Below are 22,004 nucleotides of genomic sequence, written 5' to 3'. Positions count from 1 at the left end.
CTATTCAAAAGACAATTCAATTCGCCTCACGTCAGACCAAAGACATTGGGCCCTATCTTGACCAAGAGTGGCTAAACCCACTATATGTGGAGTTAGCATTGCACACACACCACCCACACATTGCTGGTTACAGAGAACTTTAAATTACAGCAATCGCTTGTGTTCTGGATTAATGAAACCAAATGGTCTGGTGTGATTATAGCAGACGCAGATCAAACAGCATTTTATTTGTCTTTGATAAGCTTAACTGGCAACTGCTGATAAAAAACACAATTTATTAACGCAAGGATTTAACAGTCACACTTTTGTGGATTACAGTAAAATGGATTAATGAAACCGAATGGAGCAAATGGCATCGCGCACGACGCACGGCCCAAATCATTGTCTTCTTTGAATAGACTATCATCTTAAATCTTAATCGACACAAGGAATTGACTCTCTCACGTCTGCTGATTACAGGACAATTAGAATCGCAGAGATTCGTTGAGAATTAGGAGAGAGGGAGCCTCTGAGCGTTGTGCCGCTGTGCGCCTAACCGTGTCCAGACATGTCCATTATAGGCTCGCAGTCTGCATAATGTATAGCGCAGGGGTGGGCAACCTTGATGATGGAGAGGGCCACTGTATTTCCAGACTCACTCCAGAGGGCCACATTGCACATACTGTCGGGTCACTAAAGTAGCAAAAATAGCAGATCTACAAGCTCAAAACGCGTCGCGCTGCGACGCGTTTTGAGCTTGTAGATCGGCTATTTTTGCTATTTTTGAATTGGAATCCTGATATTTCTTTTGCTATTTTTGAATTAGAATCCTGAAAAGTAACGTTTTTATTTAATTTCCAATGCATTTAGTTATACTTATGTTAACTTTATGAACTTAAATACAAATACATTGGACATAAAAAAGACAATATAATTATATAGTCATTAAGCTACTAATATAGCCTGAAGTAATTAAGGCGGGTCATGTTTGGAATTGTAACAGCTGAAATCAATAATATATCAGTATTCCGATATTAACCTGCGGGCCGCATTAAGTAAAGGTGGGGGCCGCATGTGGCCCCCGGGCCGCCAGTTGCCCATCTATGGTATAGCGGGTACGAGTAGTGCGGCCGTAAGGTACCGTTTAGGGACAGTGCCCAGCTGCCTTGTGCGTGATTCACGGTTAGCGGGAAAGGCTAACGGGTAAGGCTTCGCCCAAGATAGGGCCCTTTAAATCTCAAACCCATCTCTGTTCTCATGATCACACAAGTCACGTTGCCGTCAAGAAAGAAATGGATTTTTCGGAGCCCTGTCCTCACTGCTTTGAACATAATGCAGTGCACTGACCTTGAGCTTACGTCCACAGTAGGAGACAGGGATTCATTTTGTAAAAATAAAAGTGCCCCATGCTGTGGGTTGTTTGTACACTTGTGCGCATGTGTGTGTGTGTGTGTGTGTGTGTGTGTGTGTGTGTGTGTTGGGGGGGTGCATAAATATATTGACTGTCACTTCAAAATAAAAGCCCTAGTTCCAGAGATAAAATGGGGGTATGTGAATAATGTATGAGAGATGGGAGTTGGATGACAGGCTGTGTCATTCGCTTCCACTCTGATCTCTGCTCCACATCTCACAGCTCATTAAAAACGATCTAGTGCCGCCGCCGACCGAGAAAAACTGGGAGACGGAGGGATGGTTGGATGGAAAGAATGAGGAGAAGAAGGTGTGGATGGGTGAAGAGGGGGGTGAGAGCCAGTGTTGCCAGATTTTGTGGGAGAAATAAGCAACCAGGTCTATGAAAACAAGTCCAAAAGAAGCGACTAGGCTACGGCTATTTGAAAATAGCCGATATGGGGGGTCCCTGGCACAAGATAGATGGGGGTTCTGCGGACAAATATTAATCTGGGGATCCTTGCCATGAAAATGTTTGAGGAATAAAGCATTAGGAGTAAACATTAGGAATAAAGCCCAAATAAGCAACTACACTTTAGAAACAATCCCAACAAAAACACAACCAATATATTACCAATGTTTACAAGCAACTTCACAGAAAAACAAGCCCAATGTCGCTTATAATAAGCGGACATGGCAACACTGGTGAAAGCGAGTGGATGGGGAAACGAACAGGGGCCACAGTTGGCAGGAAGGCGGGACTGACGTGTGGATGGAGAAAGGGGTGGTTTAAATAAGACCAGGAGGGATTTGTCACCTCCTTCCCTTCTTCTAAAGAAGAGAAGAGTTCAAGGTGAGAGGGACTGAATCGCGGAGAGAGCGAGAGAAAGAAAGAATGATAGTAACAGAGAGAGAGAGAGAGAGAGAGAGAGAAGGGTGAGAAATGGAGTGATAGAATCACACAGAGGAAGATATAATCTCAGAGAGGCAGAAAGAAAGGGATAACATCACGGAGAGAGAGAGAGAGAGAGAGAGAGAGAGACAGCAGAGGTGGGAAGTTTTTATTAGCCCCTTGGGGATTTTTATCTCACCTGCACAATCACATTTTATCTTCACTTGCATTTGTGGGTTTTAGTATTTTATACGCACAGACAAGCTCTAAGTGGCAGAACCTCGCAGGGGTGATGGAGGTGGGTTTCAGTGCACAATCAGAAAGAGAGAGAGAGAGAGAGAGAGATGAAATCACACAGAGAAAGAGACAAAGGGGGTATAATGGTACAGCAACAGAAATCGCAGAGACAGAGGGAGAGACAAACAGGGGGATGGAATAGAATAGAGAGAGGTAGACAATTGCGGATAAATCCTCCCTCTCTTACTGCAGCAGAGGGTGAGAGCTGCCATGGTGGAGCATTGAGTTGCCATGTAAGGCCTTCATTTCAAACCTGTATTCCGTTTTCTAAAACATCGCCAGGCATTCTTGCAAGCAAGTGTGCGGAGCAGACAAACACAATGCATCCGTCTTTTCCTCGTCTTGACGTTCAGATAAAAACAAACACGGTGGATATTATCTGAAGTCTTTAGTCTTGGCGCACAGACCAGACCAGTGAATCTGGGTACTATGACATACACACCCCTTCTTGGGGGCAGGCATAGAGTAACCGGATCAATTGATATACGAACAGACAGTGACATATAGATAGATAGATAGATAGATAGATAGATAGATAGATAGCAGTGGTGGAAAAAGTACTCAAATGTTGTACTTAAGTAAAAGTATCAATACTGCTATGTAGAAGTACTCCTTTACAAGTAAAAGTTCGGAATTCAGAATTTACTTGAATAAAAGTACAAAAGTATTGGTTTCAAAATGTACTTAAAGTACCAAAAGTAAAAGTACAAAAATGTTTGAAAATAGCAGATCTACAAGCTCACAACGCGTCGCAAAGCCACGCGTTGTGAGCTTGTACAATATTTGCCTCTGAGATGTAGTGGAGTAGAAGTAAAAGTATTGGAAATTGGAAATACTCAAGTAAAGTACAAATACCTCTAAATTGTACTTAAGTAAATGTACTTAGTTACTTTCCACCACTGATAGATAGTTAGATAGATATAGAGAGACAGACAGACAGCCATTTTATTATTACGCTACATTTCTTTGACTGAAATCTCGGACTTACGACACATACAGTAGTCTTGCCTTTAGATGTGATAGGGTGCCAGACTTCAGTAGTTTCAAAGTCTGTGCGAAGTCTTCTAGTGTGTGGTAGATGTGAGAGAGTGTCGCACTCTGGTCTTTTCACAGTCTCATGGCAGGCATTTATTCCTGCGTCCCTGTCATCTTAAAGCCCCTTTTTTTGGGGTTTTTATCTCATCTGTGTTTGTGTTAAATCAGGTATAAACCCCAGTCACCTTTGACAAACTTTGAATGCCACCGTTCACTTTGCTTAAAGTCAGGGTTAAGGCAGGATATCAAAGTGTGAGGAATACTAAATTGTAGTTTTAACTTCTGAAACATAGGTTGTCATTACAGCACACATAGTAATGATACCGTATATCTCTGGTGTCGGGCTGAAACCAGCTAACTCCAAAATATGTTTTTGTTTCAGGAAATGACAAAAACAAAACAAAAAGTGGAGTTAGGAGGTTTTGTTCATCATTGATAAGTGTGGCTAAATGGACCTCCAAGCTCACTATGAGGTTGAAGGTCAAAAGGGGGTGGAGCCGGCCTGGAGTCAGCAAAACCAGCAAACTCCACCCCCTTTTGGTGGAGTTAGCTGGTTTAGCAGAACGTTTGAGGATCCAATGGAGTTAGCTGGTTTTGTCAGAAGCACTTTTTAATAGTTTTCATTGGTTCAATATATTTTTGTTTACCAACACACAGACATAAAGGCTGTTCAATAGCACTGATTTATGGGGAAAAAATGCAAAAGCGGAAAAATGGAGTTGGTTTCTACCGGACAACAACGAATTATGCTGATAACAAGCCAAGCCAAACGTTAAACTTTTAGTCTCACAATTCAGTTCAGCAGTTTTTTTTGTCCCTGTTAAACTTTATCCTGGCATCAATCTAAAGAGTCAGACGGGTAGAACAAGACAGATGGACCGGTATCTATGTACTGTAGGTAGACAGACAGACAGGCAAATAGATGTATCTGTCTGGCTTCATCTGGATGAATGGGTGGATAGGTGGACGGGTGGATGAATGGACAGTCAACCATCCAGTAAACACGCCATTTATTACCACATAGACAGGGAGCAGTGGGGACGTGCAAGATAGAATGCAATGGTGGAAAAAGTACTCCAATCCACTTCCTGGTTAACTTATGACTTCAAAAGCCTGTATCTCGGCTCCTGTGTACTTTTCTTTTTTGTATGTATTTTTGACTATTTTCAACTGGCTGCAACTATGGAACGGATTACCGAATGTTTTTAATGTTTTTCCCCGGATTGTACGAGACCCCTGTGTGTGTAATGAGGGGATCACCGTGAGGACGGTGATCACTGAATTTTTTTTGTGACTACTTGAAAAAGGTCCAAAAATGGTTAAAAATCCAGGCACTGGAGGTACCCTGTTTTGAAGAACCCCTGGCACTCAATGTGTTAAAAGTAAAAGTACTCAATACTACAATGTAGAAATACTCTGTTACAAGTAAAAGTCTGGCATTAAGAATTGACTTGAGTAAAAGTACAAAAGTATTGGTATCAAAATGTAGTTAAAGTATAAAAGATAGAGAGAGAGAGAGAGAGAGAGAGAGAGAGAGAGAGAGAGAGAGAGAGAGAGAGATGAACAAACACTTGAAGTTTAATACCACACCTGCTCCGATGACCTCCTCAATTTTCACCCCGGAGGGGTCGATTTCCTTGGCGAACTCGTGGACCGCCTCGTTGGGGTCCTCGTACGTGAAGGGGTCGATGTAGATCTTGACCCCCGGTGAACTGTGACCCTCGGAGAGGGTGGGGAAGGTCACGGTGGGGGCGGTGCCGTTGAACATGTCAGGCCTCAGGGTCACCTCTGCAGGGAGAGGAAATATAAATAAATGATACGTAGAGCCTGCCAGTTATTTCAGGCAGTATACACTGGAGAGGTTACGTGCACGCTCATTACTACTGTATGTGGCTGTATATACAGTACTAGCGTCATGCAAGACCCCATACGTCACACACTGACGTGGCAATCAGCTGTCCAACTGGGCGGGTTACTTAAGTTCAACCAGTGGCGTGCACAGACTTTTTGAGGGGCAGGTGCTCAAGTAAATTCTACTTTTTTTTGTTGACTTGGTCTGCTCTTTTTTTCCCTCTACACCTATACCTCTTTGCCAAAAATAGCCGATCTACAAGCTCACAACGCCTCGCAGCGCGAGGCGTTGTGAGCTTGTAGATCGGCTATTTTTGGCTAAAGTTCTCCTCAGAAAAAGGGACGCTAGGTTTCGAGTGGTTATGGTAAAAAGAAAAATCATATCACATAAATATTTGGCGGACCCCCTGTAGTAACTCCGAGGACCCCCTAGGGGTCCCGGACCCCCTGTTGAAGACCCCTGCTGTAAACTGGAAAAAAAAAACTTTTTTTTTCTTTTTCAAAAGGGCACTTCTGGTCAAGAGGGCAAAGGGCAGGTGCTCTAGCACCACCTAGAGTCTATCTGTGCACGTCCCTGAGTTCAACTAAGTCTGCGTTCCTTCTGCTTGAGTGTTATGGTTGTGGCGTTTGCTCCCACCACCACCCCACTCTGCTGGGGGGGGGGTGTTATTATATATCCATCTCCCTGAAAAATGTAGCAGAGCCCGAGCGCCAAGATGAAACATTACATCCACACTTGTATTCTCATACTTATGTTGCAATATATATTCGGTCTATAATATAGAGCCCCCCCCTCCCCCCAGGGACCCCTGGGTTAAGTTTAGGCCCCACTTTGAGAACCGATGGTATATAATAATACTGTATGTAGTGCTGTGTAGATAACAGTACCTCCTCCTGGGTTGTACTGCTGCAGTTTGTCACCATAAACGCTCTCCTTCAACTGTCTCCTCCTGTAGAACAAGCACACAGAACGCTGTATCATGAATCAGAACACTGACATCACAGATTAAAGCTAAATAAAATCTCACGGCGGAAAATGTTTGTTTCGAAAACAGCCGATCTACAAGCTCTCAATGCGTCTGCGACGCATTGAGAGCTTGTAGATCTGCTATTTTCGCTGTGCGATATGCTTCCATAGCAGACATGCTGGCTTCTATGGACTCCAAATGACTGAAATCAGTCGCGGCGACTGAGAACTGTAATCCACGTGAATAGATAAACAACAGTGTTGTGGGTCACACATGGACATGCATGTAAAGAGAGGGACAGACGGCCAAATGGACAGCTGGGTGGACATGTGGACATGTGGAGGAGGACAGATGGTGTTTACAGTATATAAAACCAACATTTATAGAGATCTGCTGTGTGTGTGTGTGTGTGTGTGTGTGTTAGTGTTACCTGGTACAGATGATGGCGATAGCCACCAGGGAGACGATACACACTCCACCGACTAATGAACCTGCTATCAGGGAAAGCTGCTGTCCCAGCTCTGACTTATACTCATCTGGAGGAACACACACACACACACACACACACGCACACACACACACACACACACACACACACACACACACACACACACACACACACACACACACACACACACACACACACACACACACACACACACACACACACACACACACACACACACACACACACACACACACACACACACACACACGATGACTTACTGTATACCCATCTGGAGGAACACACATATGTCTCAAAACATAGCGTTGCTTTCGGCCGGAAACCTCCATCTCCATATTCTATATATTCCATATATAACTTATTGTGTTTTTTTCTTCAATTAACGTATATAACTTATTGTGTTTTTTTCTTCAATTAACGTATATAACTTATTGTGTTTTTTTCTTCAATTAACGTATATAACTTATTGTGTTTTTTTCTTCAATTAACGTATATAACTTATTGTGTTTTTTTCTTCAATTAACGTATATAACTTATTGTGTTTTTTTCTTCAATTAACGTATATAACTTATTGTGTTTTTTTCTTCAATTAACCCCATTTTTTACACCCAGTGCCAATTGTCTATGTAATCCTGGGCACTACCTTCCCTCTGCCAACCTAGGGAGCCCAGGGCCGAGCTCATGCCTCCTTCAATGCATGAGAGCCAACTGACCTTCTTATCACCTGACAGGGGAGAGTTTCCCTGGTTGGACGTAGCGCGTGGAAGGAACACGTTATGCCAACCAGTTCCCTTCCCCTCCATCAGGCGCCCCGGCTGGCCAGGGGGAGGCAGTATAGTGACCAGGATTCAATTAATTAACGACCTACTTGATTATACTACTGCATTACACAAAAGTATCAAAAGTAGCAGATCCACAAGCTCGAAACTCAAAGCGACGCATCGCTTAAAAGAATATATATTCAAAGATTTGCACAAATGTTCAAGATTTTTAAATGCAGATCTACAAGTTCATAGCGTGGCACTCGGTGCCGCACTATGAAATGGGTTAAGATGACCCACTATGCTACCAATACCCACACTCACTCCGTTCCCATTTGTCCCACACATACAATAGAAATCCAAGCCACGCCCCCATATACCACCGCCTTACCGTCAGTAAGTGTCTGGAAGAGCATGTCTTTGCTGTAGGCTCCGTAGCCGGCCACGGTGCGGGCTCTCACCTGGACCACATAGCCCGTTCCCGGCCTCAGGCCCTCCAGAACCACACTGGAGGTCCCGCTCTGGACAACCGAAGTGTTCAGCACAGACGACTGGGCCTGGGGAGGGTTGGGGGGGGTGGAGGGATAGGAGGAGGAGAGGGATATTTTAAATCATTGATTCTCAAAGTGGTGTACGGGGGACCCCAAGGGTCCTTGGGGGGGGTATCAGGGGGTACCCCAGCTAAATTAGTTTCAATTACTGTAGTTTCTAAATTAGCATCACAATCATTTTAACCCATTAAGACCTGGAACTGTGTCATTTTTAGATTTGAGCTAAAAAGCATTATTTTACACTTTTGGCTATTCAAAAATAGCAGATCTACAAGCTCATAGCGCGGCACCGAGTGCCGCGCTATGAGCTTGTAGATCTGCTATTTTTGAAAAATCGTGAAAATGTGTGCAAATCTTCTGAATATATATATTTTTAAAGCGAACATTTTTAACTCAAATCGTTGCTTCTGGGGGTCCCTGGAACAAAATATTTTGATGGGGGTCCGCGGCCAAATACATATAATTTTGGGGGTCCTTGACATGAAAAAGATTGAGTACCACTGATATAGAAACATAGGTTTTTCAGAAAACTGTTGAGATTTAGGGGACGTGTAGAACCGGCTTCAGGTCTCAATGGGTTAACCACTTTAACCATATGTTATACTTTGGCTATTCAAAAATATACAGATATACAAGCTCATAGGTGATTTTTTTTTAATCGTGAAAATGTATTCTATTTGATCAACACTTCCTTGTTTTCAGAGCCGACCGTGTCCGCCCAGCGCAACACCTATGGAATACTTAATTGCCGTAAGCAAGGAAATGCTTCGTTTTGTTATTACTTTTTGGGTCAATGTATTCATTTATTTATTAAGTAGCCGTGTAATAAGCAGGATAATTGACGGGTAGTTGGTCATTATTGATAAATAAATCACTTCAGGGTGATTAGGCACCTCCGCTACACGTCGGTGCCTAATCACCCGGTCGGGATTTATTTATCAATAATGGCTACCCGTCAATTATCCCTTGCTTAACGTAGTCAAGTCTGTTAGTTGCTGATGCTATTGTGGTTTCGGGAACTGCAAGGCTCAGCTGTTTGCAAGCCGTACAGGTTGTTGTTGTCTGAACTGTTGAGTGGGACATGGACGCCAGGAGGGCCAGCTGTCCCATTAGTCGGTCGCTGAAATCAATAGTAAGGTAATGGTAAGATGAGATGTTGAAAGGATAAGTGTGAGCCTTAGGGAAACATCTGTGTGCACAGGTAATATACACCCTCTTTAGTCTAATATCCAAACCTTTTTTTTCTTTTTTCATTTTGTACATGCTGCTCATGCTATGAACAAGCAAGCAATCATTTCACTACATCCTGTGTGTTGGCAAAAAAAAAGAAGAAATCATAACCAGAAAGCAAAAAAAGGATACTACATGTCTCACATACTATAATACGTGAAACACATTGCAATATGTGAGAAATGTATTTGAGAGTTTTACTAGGTCTGCTTTTGTGGCTCGCTGTTGCATGCGAGTGCATAGAATTTGGTCAGGAGTGACATAATCCCCCAATGCTATTAAAGTAGGACATTAACCCATTAAAACTGGGAACACATCTGTGTAACCACTTTAACCATTATTTTATACTCTGGCTAAAAAAAATAGCAGATATGCAAGCTCATAGCGTGGCACAGAGTGCCGCGCTATGAGCTTGTAGATCTGCTATTTTTGAGTGGTGCCGAAGGCAACCACTCCTATACATGACTTTGTCCGTGTGTCCGTATGTATGTATGTATGTCTGTCCACAAACATTGATGACAACATCAATACGGGGGTCAATACGGGGCTCATCAAAGCACCACTCACTTCACACAGGGTGTGATTTTTTTTTAAATGTGAACATTTGTGCAAATCTTTGAATATATATATATATATATATATATTTTAAAGCGAACAATTTTAACTCAAATCTTTGCTTCTGGGGGGTCACTGGAACAAAATATTTTGAGATGGGGGTCTGCGGCCAAATACATATCATTTTGGGGGTCCACTGATTATAGCAACATACGTTTTTTTCAAAAAACTGTCAGGATTTAGAAGACATTTGTAGAATCCCCCAGAAGCAAATATTTGAGTTACAAACGTTCGCTTTAAAAAACATACAGTATATTCAAAGATTTGCAGAAATCTTCATGATTTTTCAAAACAATAGCAGATCTACAAGCTCATAGCGCGGCACTCGGTGCCGCGCTGTGAGCTTGTAGATCTGCTGTTTTTTTAAAGTTTCCCAGTCTTAATGGGTTTTAAAGCAGACATTAAGCAGGGGGAGGTGGGGGAATAAACTGAGGATGACACAGATAATAACAGCAGCAGGAGAGCAGACCTCACAGTCCTCTAAGTGGGGTTGAGTACGTTGTGTAAAACACTTGACATTATGCTGTGTGAATGACGTTTTGTCTGCTTGATTGGTTGGCGCTGTTGAAGTGGTCCAATCATCAGCTCTAGTCTAAAGCCAGGTATAGTTTCTGCACTGAACCAGCGTCATATATAAAGAGAGACTTGCGTCACACTTTGATCTCGCCACAAAGAGGGATGTTGCCTCCTGTAGTTCCAAACATTGGAACTTCCTCTCTGAGATTTTACTGCTTTGCTCCATCCGTATCCCTCTATTCTCTGTGTCAAGTCCTCCAGCTGCCTTCGCCGTTCCTCTCTCTCTAGTCAACACCAACAGCAGTCTCTGCTCGCTCTCTCTCTCTCTCCCTCCATCTCTCTCTCCCTCCCTCCTACCGTCATCCCTCTATCCTTCAGCCAACTTTCGTCCATCTACTGTACCAACTGTATTCTCCCTCTCTCCTTCTCTCTCTCTCTCTCTCTCTCTCTCTTTGTCTGCTTGCTCTCCCTCTTTTCTGGTTGACTCTCATCTACCTTCCCTTCCTTTCATCCTAAACCTCTCAGATGGTTAACAGGTTATTGTGGTGAATTAAACACACACACACACACACACACACACACACACACACACACACACGAGCGCGCGCGCACAAACGCACAGTCGCACACTCATTAACACCCACACATCCTATACCGTGAAAACCGTTCTTGAGATTTAACCAATTCAATCCGGGAACACATCTGTGACATTTTAGATTTCTTTGGCTATTCAAAAATAGCAGATCTACAAGCTTTGAGCTTGTAGATCTGCTATTTTCTTTGAAATCATTGCAAATATTTGATGGCCAAATACATATCATTTTTGGGGGTCCTTCACTTGAAAAAGTTTGAGCACCACTGATATTTAGCATAGCAACATACGTTTTTTCAGAAACCAGTTAGGATTTAGAAGACATTTGTAGATGCGATCGTGGATTGAATGGGTTAATGGGAATGGGTAGCTCATTATAGACAACAGACCTTTCACCTTACCTTCCCCCTACTGGCAACCCCCCCCCCCCCCCCCCTTCAACACCCAGCCCTCCCCCCTCACTCATTCTCTGCTCCTCTCTCTCTCTCTCTCCGATAATAACGATAATGAGCTTTACTACTGTATGGTGCCCTGATAGAGAAAGAAAGGTATAGCTAAAGGCCAAGGAAACACTGGGGAAGGGGCCTGCAGAATGATGAGAGATGTATAGAGTACAGAACTCGTTCATCCCCTGGTTCGTAAAGTAATTATATGGAGAATAACATTGGGTCATCTTAGAATCGTCTCATATAAGAATTGTGGTCCAAAAATAAACAAACTGTCTCTCTGTGATATTGTCAGGGATGAGGTTCTGTATCGTTTATGATAGTCAGTCACTCATATTTGATACAATCTGTTTCTGGTGAAAATGGGCGGCAGTAACATTAGTGTTTTCTCACCATCAGTTGATGCTTCATATCCATAAGAGTCAATCCGCCGGGATCATTACGTTTATTTTTGACGCGATATTAAACACATCTATGGGAATTCAGAACGGGGGAAAAAAAACGCGACGCAGGTAGGATGCGTAAATGATGTACAGTAGCACTAATTATATAGCACTCGGTGCCGCGCTATGAGCTTGTAGATCTGCTATTTTTGAATAGCCCAAAGGACAATTTAGGATTGGGAAAAGATATACATGATACTGTACATGCAGCAGAAATGGGTGGCCAAAGTATATACTGTACACACATGTAGTAGTGCAAAAATATTACAATGATATACTGAATTGCAGCAATTCTGAGCTATAGATACAGTCCTAAAAACGTAATAAAATGTGCAGGAAATGTGCAAAGAGAGAGGTTGAGGACACAGGAACGTCAGGACGATGATGGTGCAAGGAGGGATGCTGAAGAAGGAGAAGAAGAATAGGCGTGGAGAGAAGGAATGGGAGAAGGAATGGTGGGGACAGGTCAGGAGAAAGGGGGAGGCATTAAGCCTAATGGGGTTGGCACTGCATTGGGAGGCAGAGAGTGTTTAAGTACTTAAGTAGAACTGCCAGTACTTTGTTGATTTAAGTACCAGTGGCTGGCGGAACAAGTCAAAACCAGGCCGGGGGGGGGGGGCAGAGTGTATTATCACTAACGCGTTTGCAACAGGTGGAGGATGAGGGCGAACAAACTATGCATGTTTTGGGAAGTTTAGAGTTTCTGTCTTCAAATATTTTTGCTCCACTTTTATGTTTGTATCTGCTGATTCTGCTCATGATTATGCCTCCCCCCTTTCTCCTGACCAGTCCCCCACCATTCCTTTCTCCGTTCTCTACACTGGCTCCCCGTAGCGGCTCGCATCCAGTTCAAAACCCTGGTGCTAGCCTATAGGGCAGTGAAAGGAACAGCTCCTTCTTACCTCCGGGCTATGGTCGATGCCTACACCCCTGCCCGACCACTTCGGTCTGCCACCTCGGGGCGACTGATTGCCTCGTCAATCAAGGGCCCTTCTGGCCGATCCACACGGTCACGACTCTTTTCTGTTCTGGCCCCACAGTGGTGGAATGAACTTCCCACTGATGTTAGGACAGCAGAGTCACTGCCCATATTTCGCCGCAGGCTGAAAACCCACCTCTTCAGGAAACACTACCCTTCCTCTCTGCCTGGCCTACTTGTTGTTAACTAGTTGTACGAACGCTTGTTTTCTATTGTTGTATTGTTTATTGGATCTTGTTTAGTCGATACACTTATTTGTTTTAGCTCATGCTCATTTGATTTTGCTATTTTGTCTCATCTGTTTAGGGAAATAGGTAGCTGATATATTGCACTTTTACCTTAGCGCTAGGTATACTCTTGGTTGCTTGTTTTTGCAGAAAATGCACTTAAGACTTCTGGTGATTAGTAGTTTCGTTCCCTACCTATGTTGAATACACTTATTGTAAGTCGCTTTGGATAAAAGCGTCTGCTAAATTACTGTAATGTAATGTAATGTAATGTAATGTAATGATTAGGCTACTACGTTGTCAATGCTGCACCTGTACTCACTGTTGACAAGTGACTGATGATGACTTAATGGCCGCCAGGTGGACAGCTGTTGATGACGATTGTACCCAGAATACATTTGGAGACAATGGAGGCGATTCAATTGTAAATGTGCATGTTGTAAGTTAACTGTGAGTTAACCTAGTTGTTTGCCCCTAGTTGAGGTAAATGATGTGTTTTCTAACAAAGCAAAAGCGGCTTTTAAATCTAAGTTGGAAGTAGCGAGAGGAAACATCACTTGTGCCTCTCTCCATCAAATACTGATGGAGCTGTAAGTCAGCTCCCCTTTTACAGTAAACTGCAAATAAACCAACTACTCGTGCAAAACAACATTTCAATATCATCCCTTTCTTAATCTACGGTCATGACGCAAATCAACTTTGTCGATTTTTCTACCGACCGTGACTGTAATCCCACATAGGCCTACCATTGAATGTAACTGTAACTGAGGGTTTATGGCGGCAAGGCTTTAAAAGCGACCATGTATCACCTTTCACTAACCAATGTGTTACGCTTTATGGGCCCATCCGACACGCCGTGGGGGCGGGGCCTGTGCACTGCGCACAGTCCTCACATAAAATAAAGGTCAATGTGACAGGCCCCCCCCCCCCCCAGCACCCCCCCCCCCCCCCCCCCCCCCCCCCCCCCAGCACCCCGCAAAGCTCTGCCACTGCTAAGTGCATGGTAAGGCGGTGGGGCAGAAACCTTTTATCTCCATATTTTAACTTTTTGTGTATTTTCGTAAATTAACTCATTCTGGAACGTCCAGAACCCAAGATAACGTGGATCCGAAGATTTGCTGCTGCATTGACATCTTGGTTAACTTATTACTTAAAAGTCCTGTATCTCGGCTCCTGTGTACTTTTTCTTTTTTACTATGTATGTTTGGCCGAGACGTGCTATTTTCAAAGGTGGAATAAAGGGAACGGGAGGTCGCAAATGACATATTTTTTATTTTGTGATTAGCAACCATCAGGGGGATCCATCATACTGGAGATAAATATTCTGTGACTACTTGAAAATCGAAAAATCTCTGGCACTGGGCACTGACTGGGCAGAACACAGCCAGAAATAAAGTCTGGCACTCGCCCTACTTCACAGCGTCACACAAAAGCCTCAAAAGCAGCAGATCTACAAGCTCGAAACGCGGCGCGAAGCGACGCGTTTCGAGCTTGTCGATCCGCTGCTTTTGCTATTTTTGAATTTGAATCCTGAAAAGTAACAGTTTTGGACAAAATGAGGTTTCCAGCCGACGGAGACTTAGTTCTTTATGTTTATTTGTGTCTAGACCTTCACTTTTGCCCCCCCACTACACTTTTAAATGTTGAAATGAAGTGCCATGGATAATGCAAGGGAGAGATGTGAGGCAGGTGAAGAAAGAAGGCGAGCAGATTTTGATAAGGGGAGAAGAATGTGTGTGCGTGTGTCTATGTGTGTGTGTGTGTGTGTGTGTGTGTGTGTGTGTCTGTGTGTGAACCACAATGTTTGATATTGCAACATCCCCACAGGAGGCTCTTGTTTCATTTAGCATGCTGTCGCTGACAGCGTATAGCCCAGAACCTTCAGGAATCACACAGTAACTATACTATACCTGCAAGAAGAAGGCATTAAAATGACAGGGTTGTGTGCTGGGAGAGGTGAAGCTGCATGGGACAAGGCTGCAGGGCTCAGGGTGGGGGGGCGGGAGAGGATTTAGGGCTGTGTGTGTGTGTGTGTGTGTGTGTGGGGGGGCTTTAAGGTTGGTTCGGGGCAGTCGGTCTGGGCCATGCCTGGTTGAGGGAGATAAGTAATGGGGGGTTGGGGGGGGGGTAGAACCTTGTCTCCCACTGCCATATCTAATTCACTACATTAAAAAACCTGGTTATCAGTAGTAGGCTAGAAAGGAGAGAGAGGAGGGGGAGTGTGGAGGTAGGGGAGGAGGAGAGAAGAGGAGAGAGAGAGAGAAGGAATATAGAAATAGTTGGGGCAGAATTCAATGATGGAGAGTAAAAAATGTGATGTGAGGGAGGAGAGAGGAATGGAGAGAAGGTAATATCTGTCTATTGATAAGCCCCGCCCAGGCTTATCAAACCAGTCGAGGACTTCTTTTGACTTGAACCTGAGCTACAGTACCGTTAGATGTTTTTTTTTGTTTTGTGTTTTTCAGTCAGCTTTTAGAGTGTAATATAGAGCTTTCTCAAAGACCATAGGCGAGTTTTGCCTCTGCCAACAGGGGGGGAAGGAAATATATGAACATATATGTTTTTATATATGCAACAAATATGTTTATCATATATGTGACATATTTGAAATTGTCCGCCTGCATATATGTACATATATATCCATATATGTGGCATATATATTGACATATATAAGCTATATATGAGACACATATTTCCTATACAGTGGGTGACCATTGACTTTGTCGTTTTTTTTCATTCTTCTCATGCGTTTCATGCAGGGCATGTATGATTTCCACTCTGTGCCACTAGGGGCAGCAGCGGTCTACTGCCTACAGCTGCCTACAGCCCACAGCAGACAGCAAGAATATATTTGTTACTAGTTACTGTATATCCTCTCCAAACTGTACATACATTACTTTACACTTTTTTATTATGTTTTGACACTTGCTTTGGAAAATGTAAACGTATGTTTTATCATGCCAATAGCTCATTTGAATAGCAAAATTGTTTGTTTTGGGGTTTTTAGGCACTGTTTTTCCTAGAAAGACAGAGAAAGATCCTGTCTGTTGCTTACAGTACAAGATGTGACATTTATATTAAGCAAAATATTAAGCAAATAAAGTTAGATAGCATGATGCTGCGCTTAACATTAGTTTAATTTTAACGTCTTAATTGATAAAACGAGACGGGAAAATAAACGTATTTTTTTCTCTTGCCAATAGCTCATTTGAATTGACAAATTGTATTTCTGTGGTGGTGGTTCAGTGGCACTATATATATATATATATATATATATATATATATATATATATATATATATATATATATATATATATATATATATATATATATATATATATATATATATATATATAATATATACTGGGGTCATACGTTCTGTGCTTTCTATGTGTGCACTTATGCCGTGTGTCTCTTTCTTTGAGCGGGGGGGGGGGGGGGTCTATCAAGGCAGGCTATTTGTTCAGATGCAATTTCAGCGTGGCTATTAAATAGGCAAAAAAAAAGCTGATCTACAAGCTCACAAAGAGTCGCGATGCAACTCTATTTTCTAACATTTTAGTCTATTTTTGGCGGAGAGAGAGAGAGAGAGAGAGAGAGAGAGAGAGAGAGAGAGAGAGAGAGAGAAATTAATATAATATAGGCCTACTATATATACTTTAGGTACTCGTAACAGAGTAGGCTACTTCTACATTGCAGTATTGCTATTTTTACTTAAGTAAACTGCAAACCAAAAAACTCTTCAACGACATGTGCTCCTTGTCCAGTCTATTCATCGCTAAACCGGTTATGTTAATTATCTCTCTCTCTCTATACAAAGACAAAGTCTCTTTTTTTATCCAGATGCGCTCTCTCTCTCTCTGTACAAAGACAAGGTCTCTCAGAGAGAGAGAGAGAGAGAGAGAGAGAGAGAGAGAGATGCATCAAAGTAGGGGTTCTCAATTTTTTTCAGGCCATGACCCCCCAAAATAACCATATTGGGGACCCCCATTTTGCGTGTGCGGCTTTCATCATCAATTTAAAAATAAAGATGATCGGATCATCTGTGAAGCATTTTATGAACATTGAACCTCATAATAACATCACTCCGTTCGCGACTGCATACAGAACGTGTGTCGGCTCTGATGTTTATTAGACAGCATGGACCTCCGCTCATGGACCTCCGCTCAGGTCCTGGAATCCAGAGCCTTATGTCAAGACTTGGCTGCGAGCACATCGCACGGCAGAAAGCACAAAAACCAAAGTGGCACAGCCTGTCATGTCAGATAACCCCGACCCATTTTGGCAGTTTTTATAAGACAGGGGTTATTGGCGTCTTTTTGGTTTGTTTTATTTTATTTCCTCGTTTATACTTATTTCCTCCTCAATATTGTTTAAGAATTAATGTGCTATCCATGACATGCTGTCACCAACCAGTTCACTGTCTGTTATTTAATGATGATCGAATATTGGCTAAATGTTTACAATTTCTGCGGTCCAAACAATGAAAAGCACTAAGAAAAGGCAAGTGAGTCTCTCTTTAATTAAGCATGATGAGCCATGTGTTTTCCACAAAACAATTGAATATCATTGAATATAATTGCACCCTTGTCATACTACTATGTTATTATAGCTTTCAGTTGGCCACCACAGGCACAGACAGTGCGTTTTAGCGCAGCGCGGCCTGGCGCAGCGCAGCGGAGTGGTTGCGTGCGGGGGGTCGGGGGGCTTTCGTGGGAGGGGGGGACGGGTGGATCAGAGCTTAACCCTAAAACCGAAATAAAGTAACAACAAAAAAACTCCAATCCGCTCAAGAACCGCGCTCCCCCACTTCCAAAATTAGCACTAGTCTACAACACTGGCCCAGTCTCTTGCCAAACCGGTTATGTTAATGAAATGCAGCCTATTCCAAATAAGCCAAGTGAGGAACTCTGCTATCAGGTTCCCCCTCCCCCTACAGTACCTCTGTAGGCCTATCTCTTCTATCAAAGTATTTGTTCAGATACAAATTCAGAGCAGCCAATTTTGATATTTTTAATGCGCCTACATGAAGTTAGATGGGCAGAAATGGTGTAGGCCAGTGGTTTTCAACCTTATTCCCATCAGGACCCCCAAATTGACGCATATTAGCCCAGGGACCCCCATTTGAAAAGATATGCCAGGGACTCAACCATTTAGATTTCTTGGGCGTCCCAATCTACACTGTATCATCATCATCAGTGTTCATTTAACTCTGAGAGTGTACAAATGGAACCAAATGGACCCTGACGGGTCCATTTGGTTCCATTTGTACATTAAGAGTTACAGACACATAAGGGTCAATTTGGTTGCTAACTATTAATTTGGCTGGGGACCCCCTGGAACCCCCTCAAGGACCACTGGTGGTCCCCGGACCACTGGTTGAAAACCTCTGGTGTAGGCTATTTTCAACTGTTAATGGGTTTTTCTTTCTTCACAAATGAATTCTACTTTGTTGTAACAGTGTCCCATAAAAGTAGTGAAAATAGCCGATCTACAAGCTCACAAAGTGTTGCATCATGATTTGAATTCCGACTGAAAACGCCACCCTTGCGTCTCCGTGTGTACAACCAAATACGCATCTTTCCTGCACCGATGACGCTTGGGGCTTTTACAGCGCTGCTCCTACACTACCACCGTCAGCAACAAGTGGACATGGAGTAAATGTACTTAGTTACTTTCCGCTTAGTTACTTTCACGTGCATATAAATGAGCCACGCGGTCTTATAAGAATGAAAACAAACGCCTCGCTGTTGGCCATGGATCACATGACGGTCGTCTGTTACGGTCATGGATGAACTCAAAATGTTACTTGAGTTCAATCAAAGTAAAAGTACAAAAGTATTGGCAAATATACTTAAAGTACTGAAATGTTTGAAAATAGCTGATCTACAAGCTCACAATGCGTCGCAATGCGTTGTGAGCTTGTAGATCAGCCATTTTCAAATAGACTATGTGAAATAGGGCAAATAATGTATGTTTTATAATGTAATGATTTATATCTGCAAAGTAACTAGTAACTAAAGCGTTCAAATAATGGTAGTGGAGTAAAAGTACAATATTTTCCTCTGAGATGTAGTGGAGTAGAAGTAAAAGTAAAAATAACAGGTCAACATGTTCATAGCGTGGGATTCGAACCCGGGTCGTAATATCACCGGACATCAGTTTTAACCGCTACACTAACTGCACTATTACATTTACAGAGGAAAGAGGTAGAATCCTACTATACAGAAATTGATGCGAGAAAAAAAAACATATAAGACGTCTGTCTGTCTGTCTCTCTCCACGGACTTTTGAGACAGACAGACAGACAGACAGACAGACAGACAGACAGACAGACAGACAGACAGACAGAAACCAATGTGTGTCTGAACATTTCTAAAATGACAGAGATGCGTTCCTGACTGCCCGACGCTGAACAGAAAACCCAATTTAAACGCTCTAAGCACACGTAATTATTGCTAGTTATTATTAATCATAATATAAGACATCTATCTGTCTGTCTGTCTGTCTGTCTGTCTGTCTGTCTGTCTGTCTGTCTCTGTCTGTCTGTCTGTCACAAAAAAGTGACTCCAAAGCGGCACCTTGTGGTAGTATTTGGAACTTAAATTTACTGCAAAGCGGGTGAGGCAAATGAGTGAAGTGATTCTCTTATGAAAAGCGACAAAGTCAATGGTCACCCACTGTACATCCACATATATGCACATATATGAACCTTAATATGACATATATGCAGCATATATTCTGCATATACTTGCCATATATTGGAAAAAAAGAAAATACGATGATTAAAAACATGATTATAAAAAAAACAGAGAATCATAGAAAACATAGAATCGCCACTGAACAAGACAACACATTCTTGTCTGGATTAGACTCAGCGTGACCAATGACCGTAACGATATTAAGACTCCATTAGACCAGATCAGCATCAGTAAGCAGCCGCTAGCTAGCCATTGTGTCTCTCATGCATATCTATGTCCAATCTACATAAATGAACGTGTATATGTTCTTTCTGGTGGGTGGTTTTTAATTGAAATATTTAAATATTTTGATGGCTCTCTTCTTGGCTTCATCAAGCGAATTCACCTGAAAAAGGGGGAGAACAAAGCAGCCAGCGGACCGCATCACCTTGGCCCTTGTAATTCATAATAGCCTTTCAGTGCCTACGGTTAATGCATGATTTACCGTATGTTACTAGGTCAAGGTCGTGGATAGATTTTTGTCCCATAGTCACAGTGAAAATAAACGCTGTTTCATAACTCTCTCTTGCATGGTTGCAGAAATATCTTGGTTAACAGGGGTGTATAGTAACTAAGTACATTTACTTAAGTACTGTACTTACGTACAATGTTGAGCTATTTGTACTTTACTTGAGTATTTCCGATTTCCAGTACTTTTACTTCTACTCCACTACATCTCGGATCCAAATATTGTACTTTTACTCCACTACAATTATTTGAAAACTTTAGATACTAGTTACGTTGTAGGTTTTGATTATTATTACAAAACCTACATTAACCACTTCAGCTCTGTATACATTTCGGCCATTTGAAAATAGCAGATCTACAAGCTCACAATGCGTTGCGATGCGACGCATTGTGAGCTTGCAGATCTGCTATTTTCAAAAGATTTCTATCTATTTGAAAACTTGAAATGGGACATTCTGCATAATTAGTACTTTTGCTTTTGGTACTTTAAGTATATTTTGATGTCATTACTTTTGTACTTTTAATCAAGTACATTTTGAATTCCAAACTTTTACCTTTAACAGAGTACTTTGCAGTATTGATACTTTTACTCAAGTAAAACATGTGAGTACTTTTCCCACCACTGGTGAACAGACACAGAAAAATGTACAAGCACACACACACACACACACACACACACACACACACACACACACACACACACACACACACACACACACACACACACACACACACACACACACAGATTCTGTGATCCCTACCTTGTCATAGTATCGTATCTCGTAGTCCAGGATGATCCCGTTGGGCTGCTCGGGCGGCGGCCATGAAAGTGAGAAACTGCGGCTTGTTGAGCTCACTTGGTGCATGATGGGAACTACTGAAGGAGCTGTTCACACACACACACACACACACACACGCACACACACACGCACACGCACACACGAACACACACGCGCGCACACAAGGCTGTTAATATGTGTAACGATTGTGAATGTCTTAACAGTATGTTTTCATGATACATTTGTAGGGATTCAGACCCAACAGGAGAAATATGTTATTCTCTCCTCCTGGGACCTAAAACCATGAAAATAAATGAGGAACAACAATTAGCCCTGAGTCAGATGTCTTAATCACCAGGGACTGCTAAAAACGTTTTTGTTAAACATCGTATTTCATGTGCCAAATTATTACTAACTGTTTACTCGGTGTGTCCCAGCATAACACAGCTGCCACGTGAACATTGTAACTCCAGTTTAAAACATTTAAAAGGTTTTTTATACAATTATGTAATTATGCAAGACCTGTTGTCTAATTCTGTCATCTAATTTCAAAATACCGTTGCAAGTTGACCCGACAATAAACTCCCCGAAAGTTTTATCCCATGATTTTGCAACCCCTTTTTTTCACCCAGTGCCAATTGTCTTAAGTAGCCTAATCCTGGGCGCTACACAGCCTCTGCCAGCCTAGGGAGAGCCGAGTTCATGCCTCCTTCAATGCATGAGAGCTAACGAGCCTTCTTATCATCCGACAGGGGGGAGTTTCCCCCTGGTAGGACGTAG

At 42.5% G+C, this 22,004-nt stretch overlaps 1 protein-coding gene across 1 annotated transcript in view; it reads right to left on the bottom strand.

The window, feature by feature from the left end:
- Positions 1-22,004, bottom strand: part of LOC311052676 (ephrin type-B receptor 1-like) — a gene marked incomplete at its 3' end in the record, with an annotated part of 89,757 nt that overhangs the window by 13,517 nt on the left and 54,236 nt on the right. Inside the window, exons 9-13 of the mRNA XM_084067762.1 lie at positions 21,207-21,331; positions 8,030-8,195; positions 6,842-6,947; positions 6,332-6,393; positions 5,183-5,380 (exon numbers count right to left, since the gene is read on the bottom strand). Of these exons, the coding sequence (XP_083923888.1) occupies positions 5,183-5,380; positions 6,332-6,393; positions 6,842-6,947; positions 8,030-8,195; positions 21,207-21,331 (657 nt within the window). The remainder of the gene's footprint in view (positions 1-5,182; positions 5,381-6,331; positions 6,394-6,841; positions 6,948-8,029; positions 8,196-21,206; positions 21,332-22,004) is intronic.

Source organism: Gymnoscopelus microlampas (assembly GCF_963454915.1).
Source record: "Gymnoscopelus microlampas genome assembly, chromosome: 9".
Taxonomy (NCBI): Eukaryota; Metazoa; Chordata; class Actinopteri; order Myctophiformes; family Myctophidae; genus Gymnoscopelus; species Gymnoscopelus microlampas.
The sequence above is the reverse complement of the archived record's forward strand: the minus strand, read 5'-3'. Positions and strand labels throughout refer to the sequence as shown.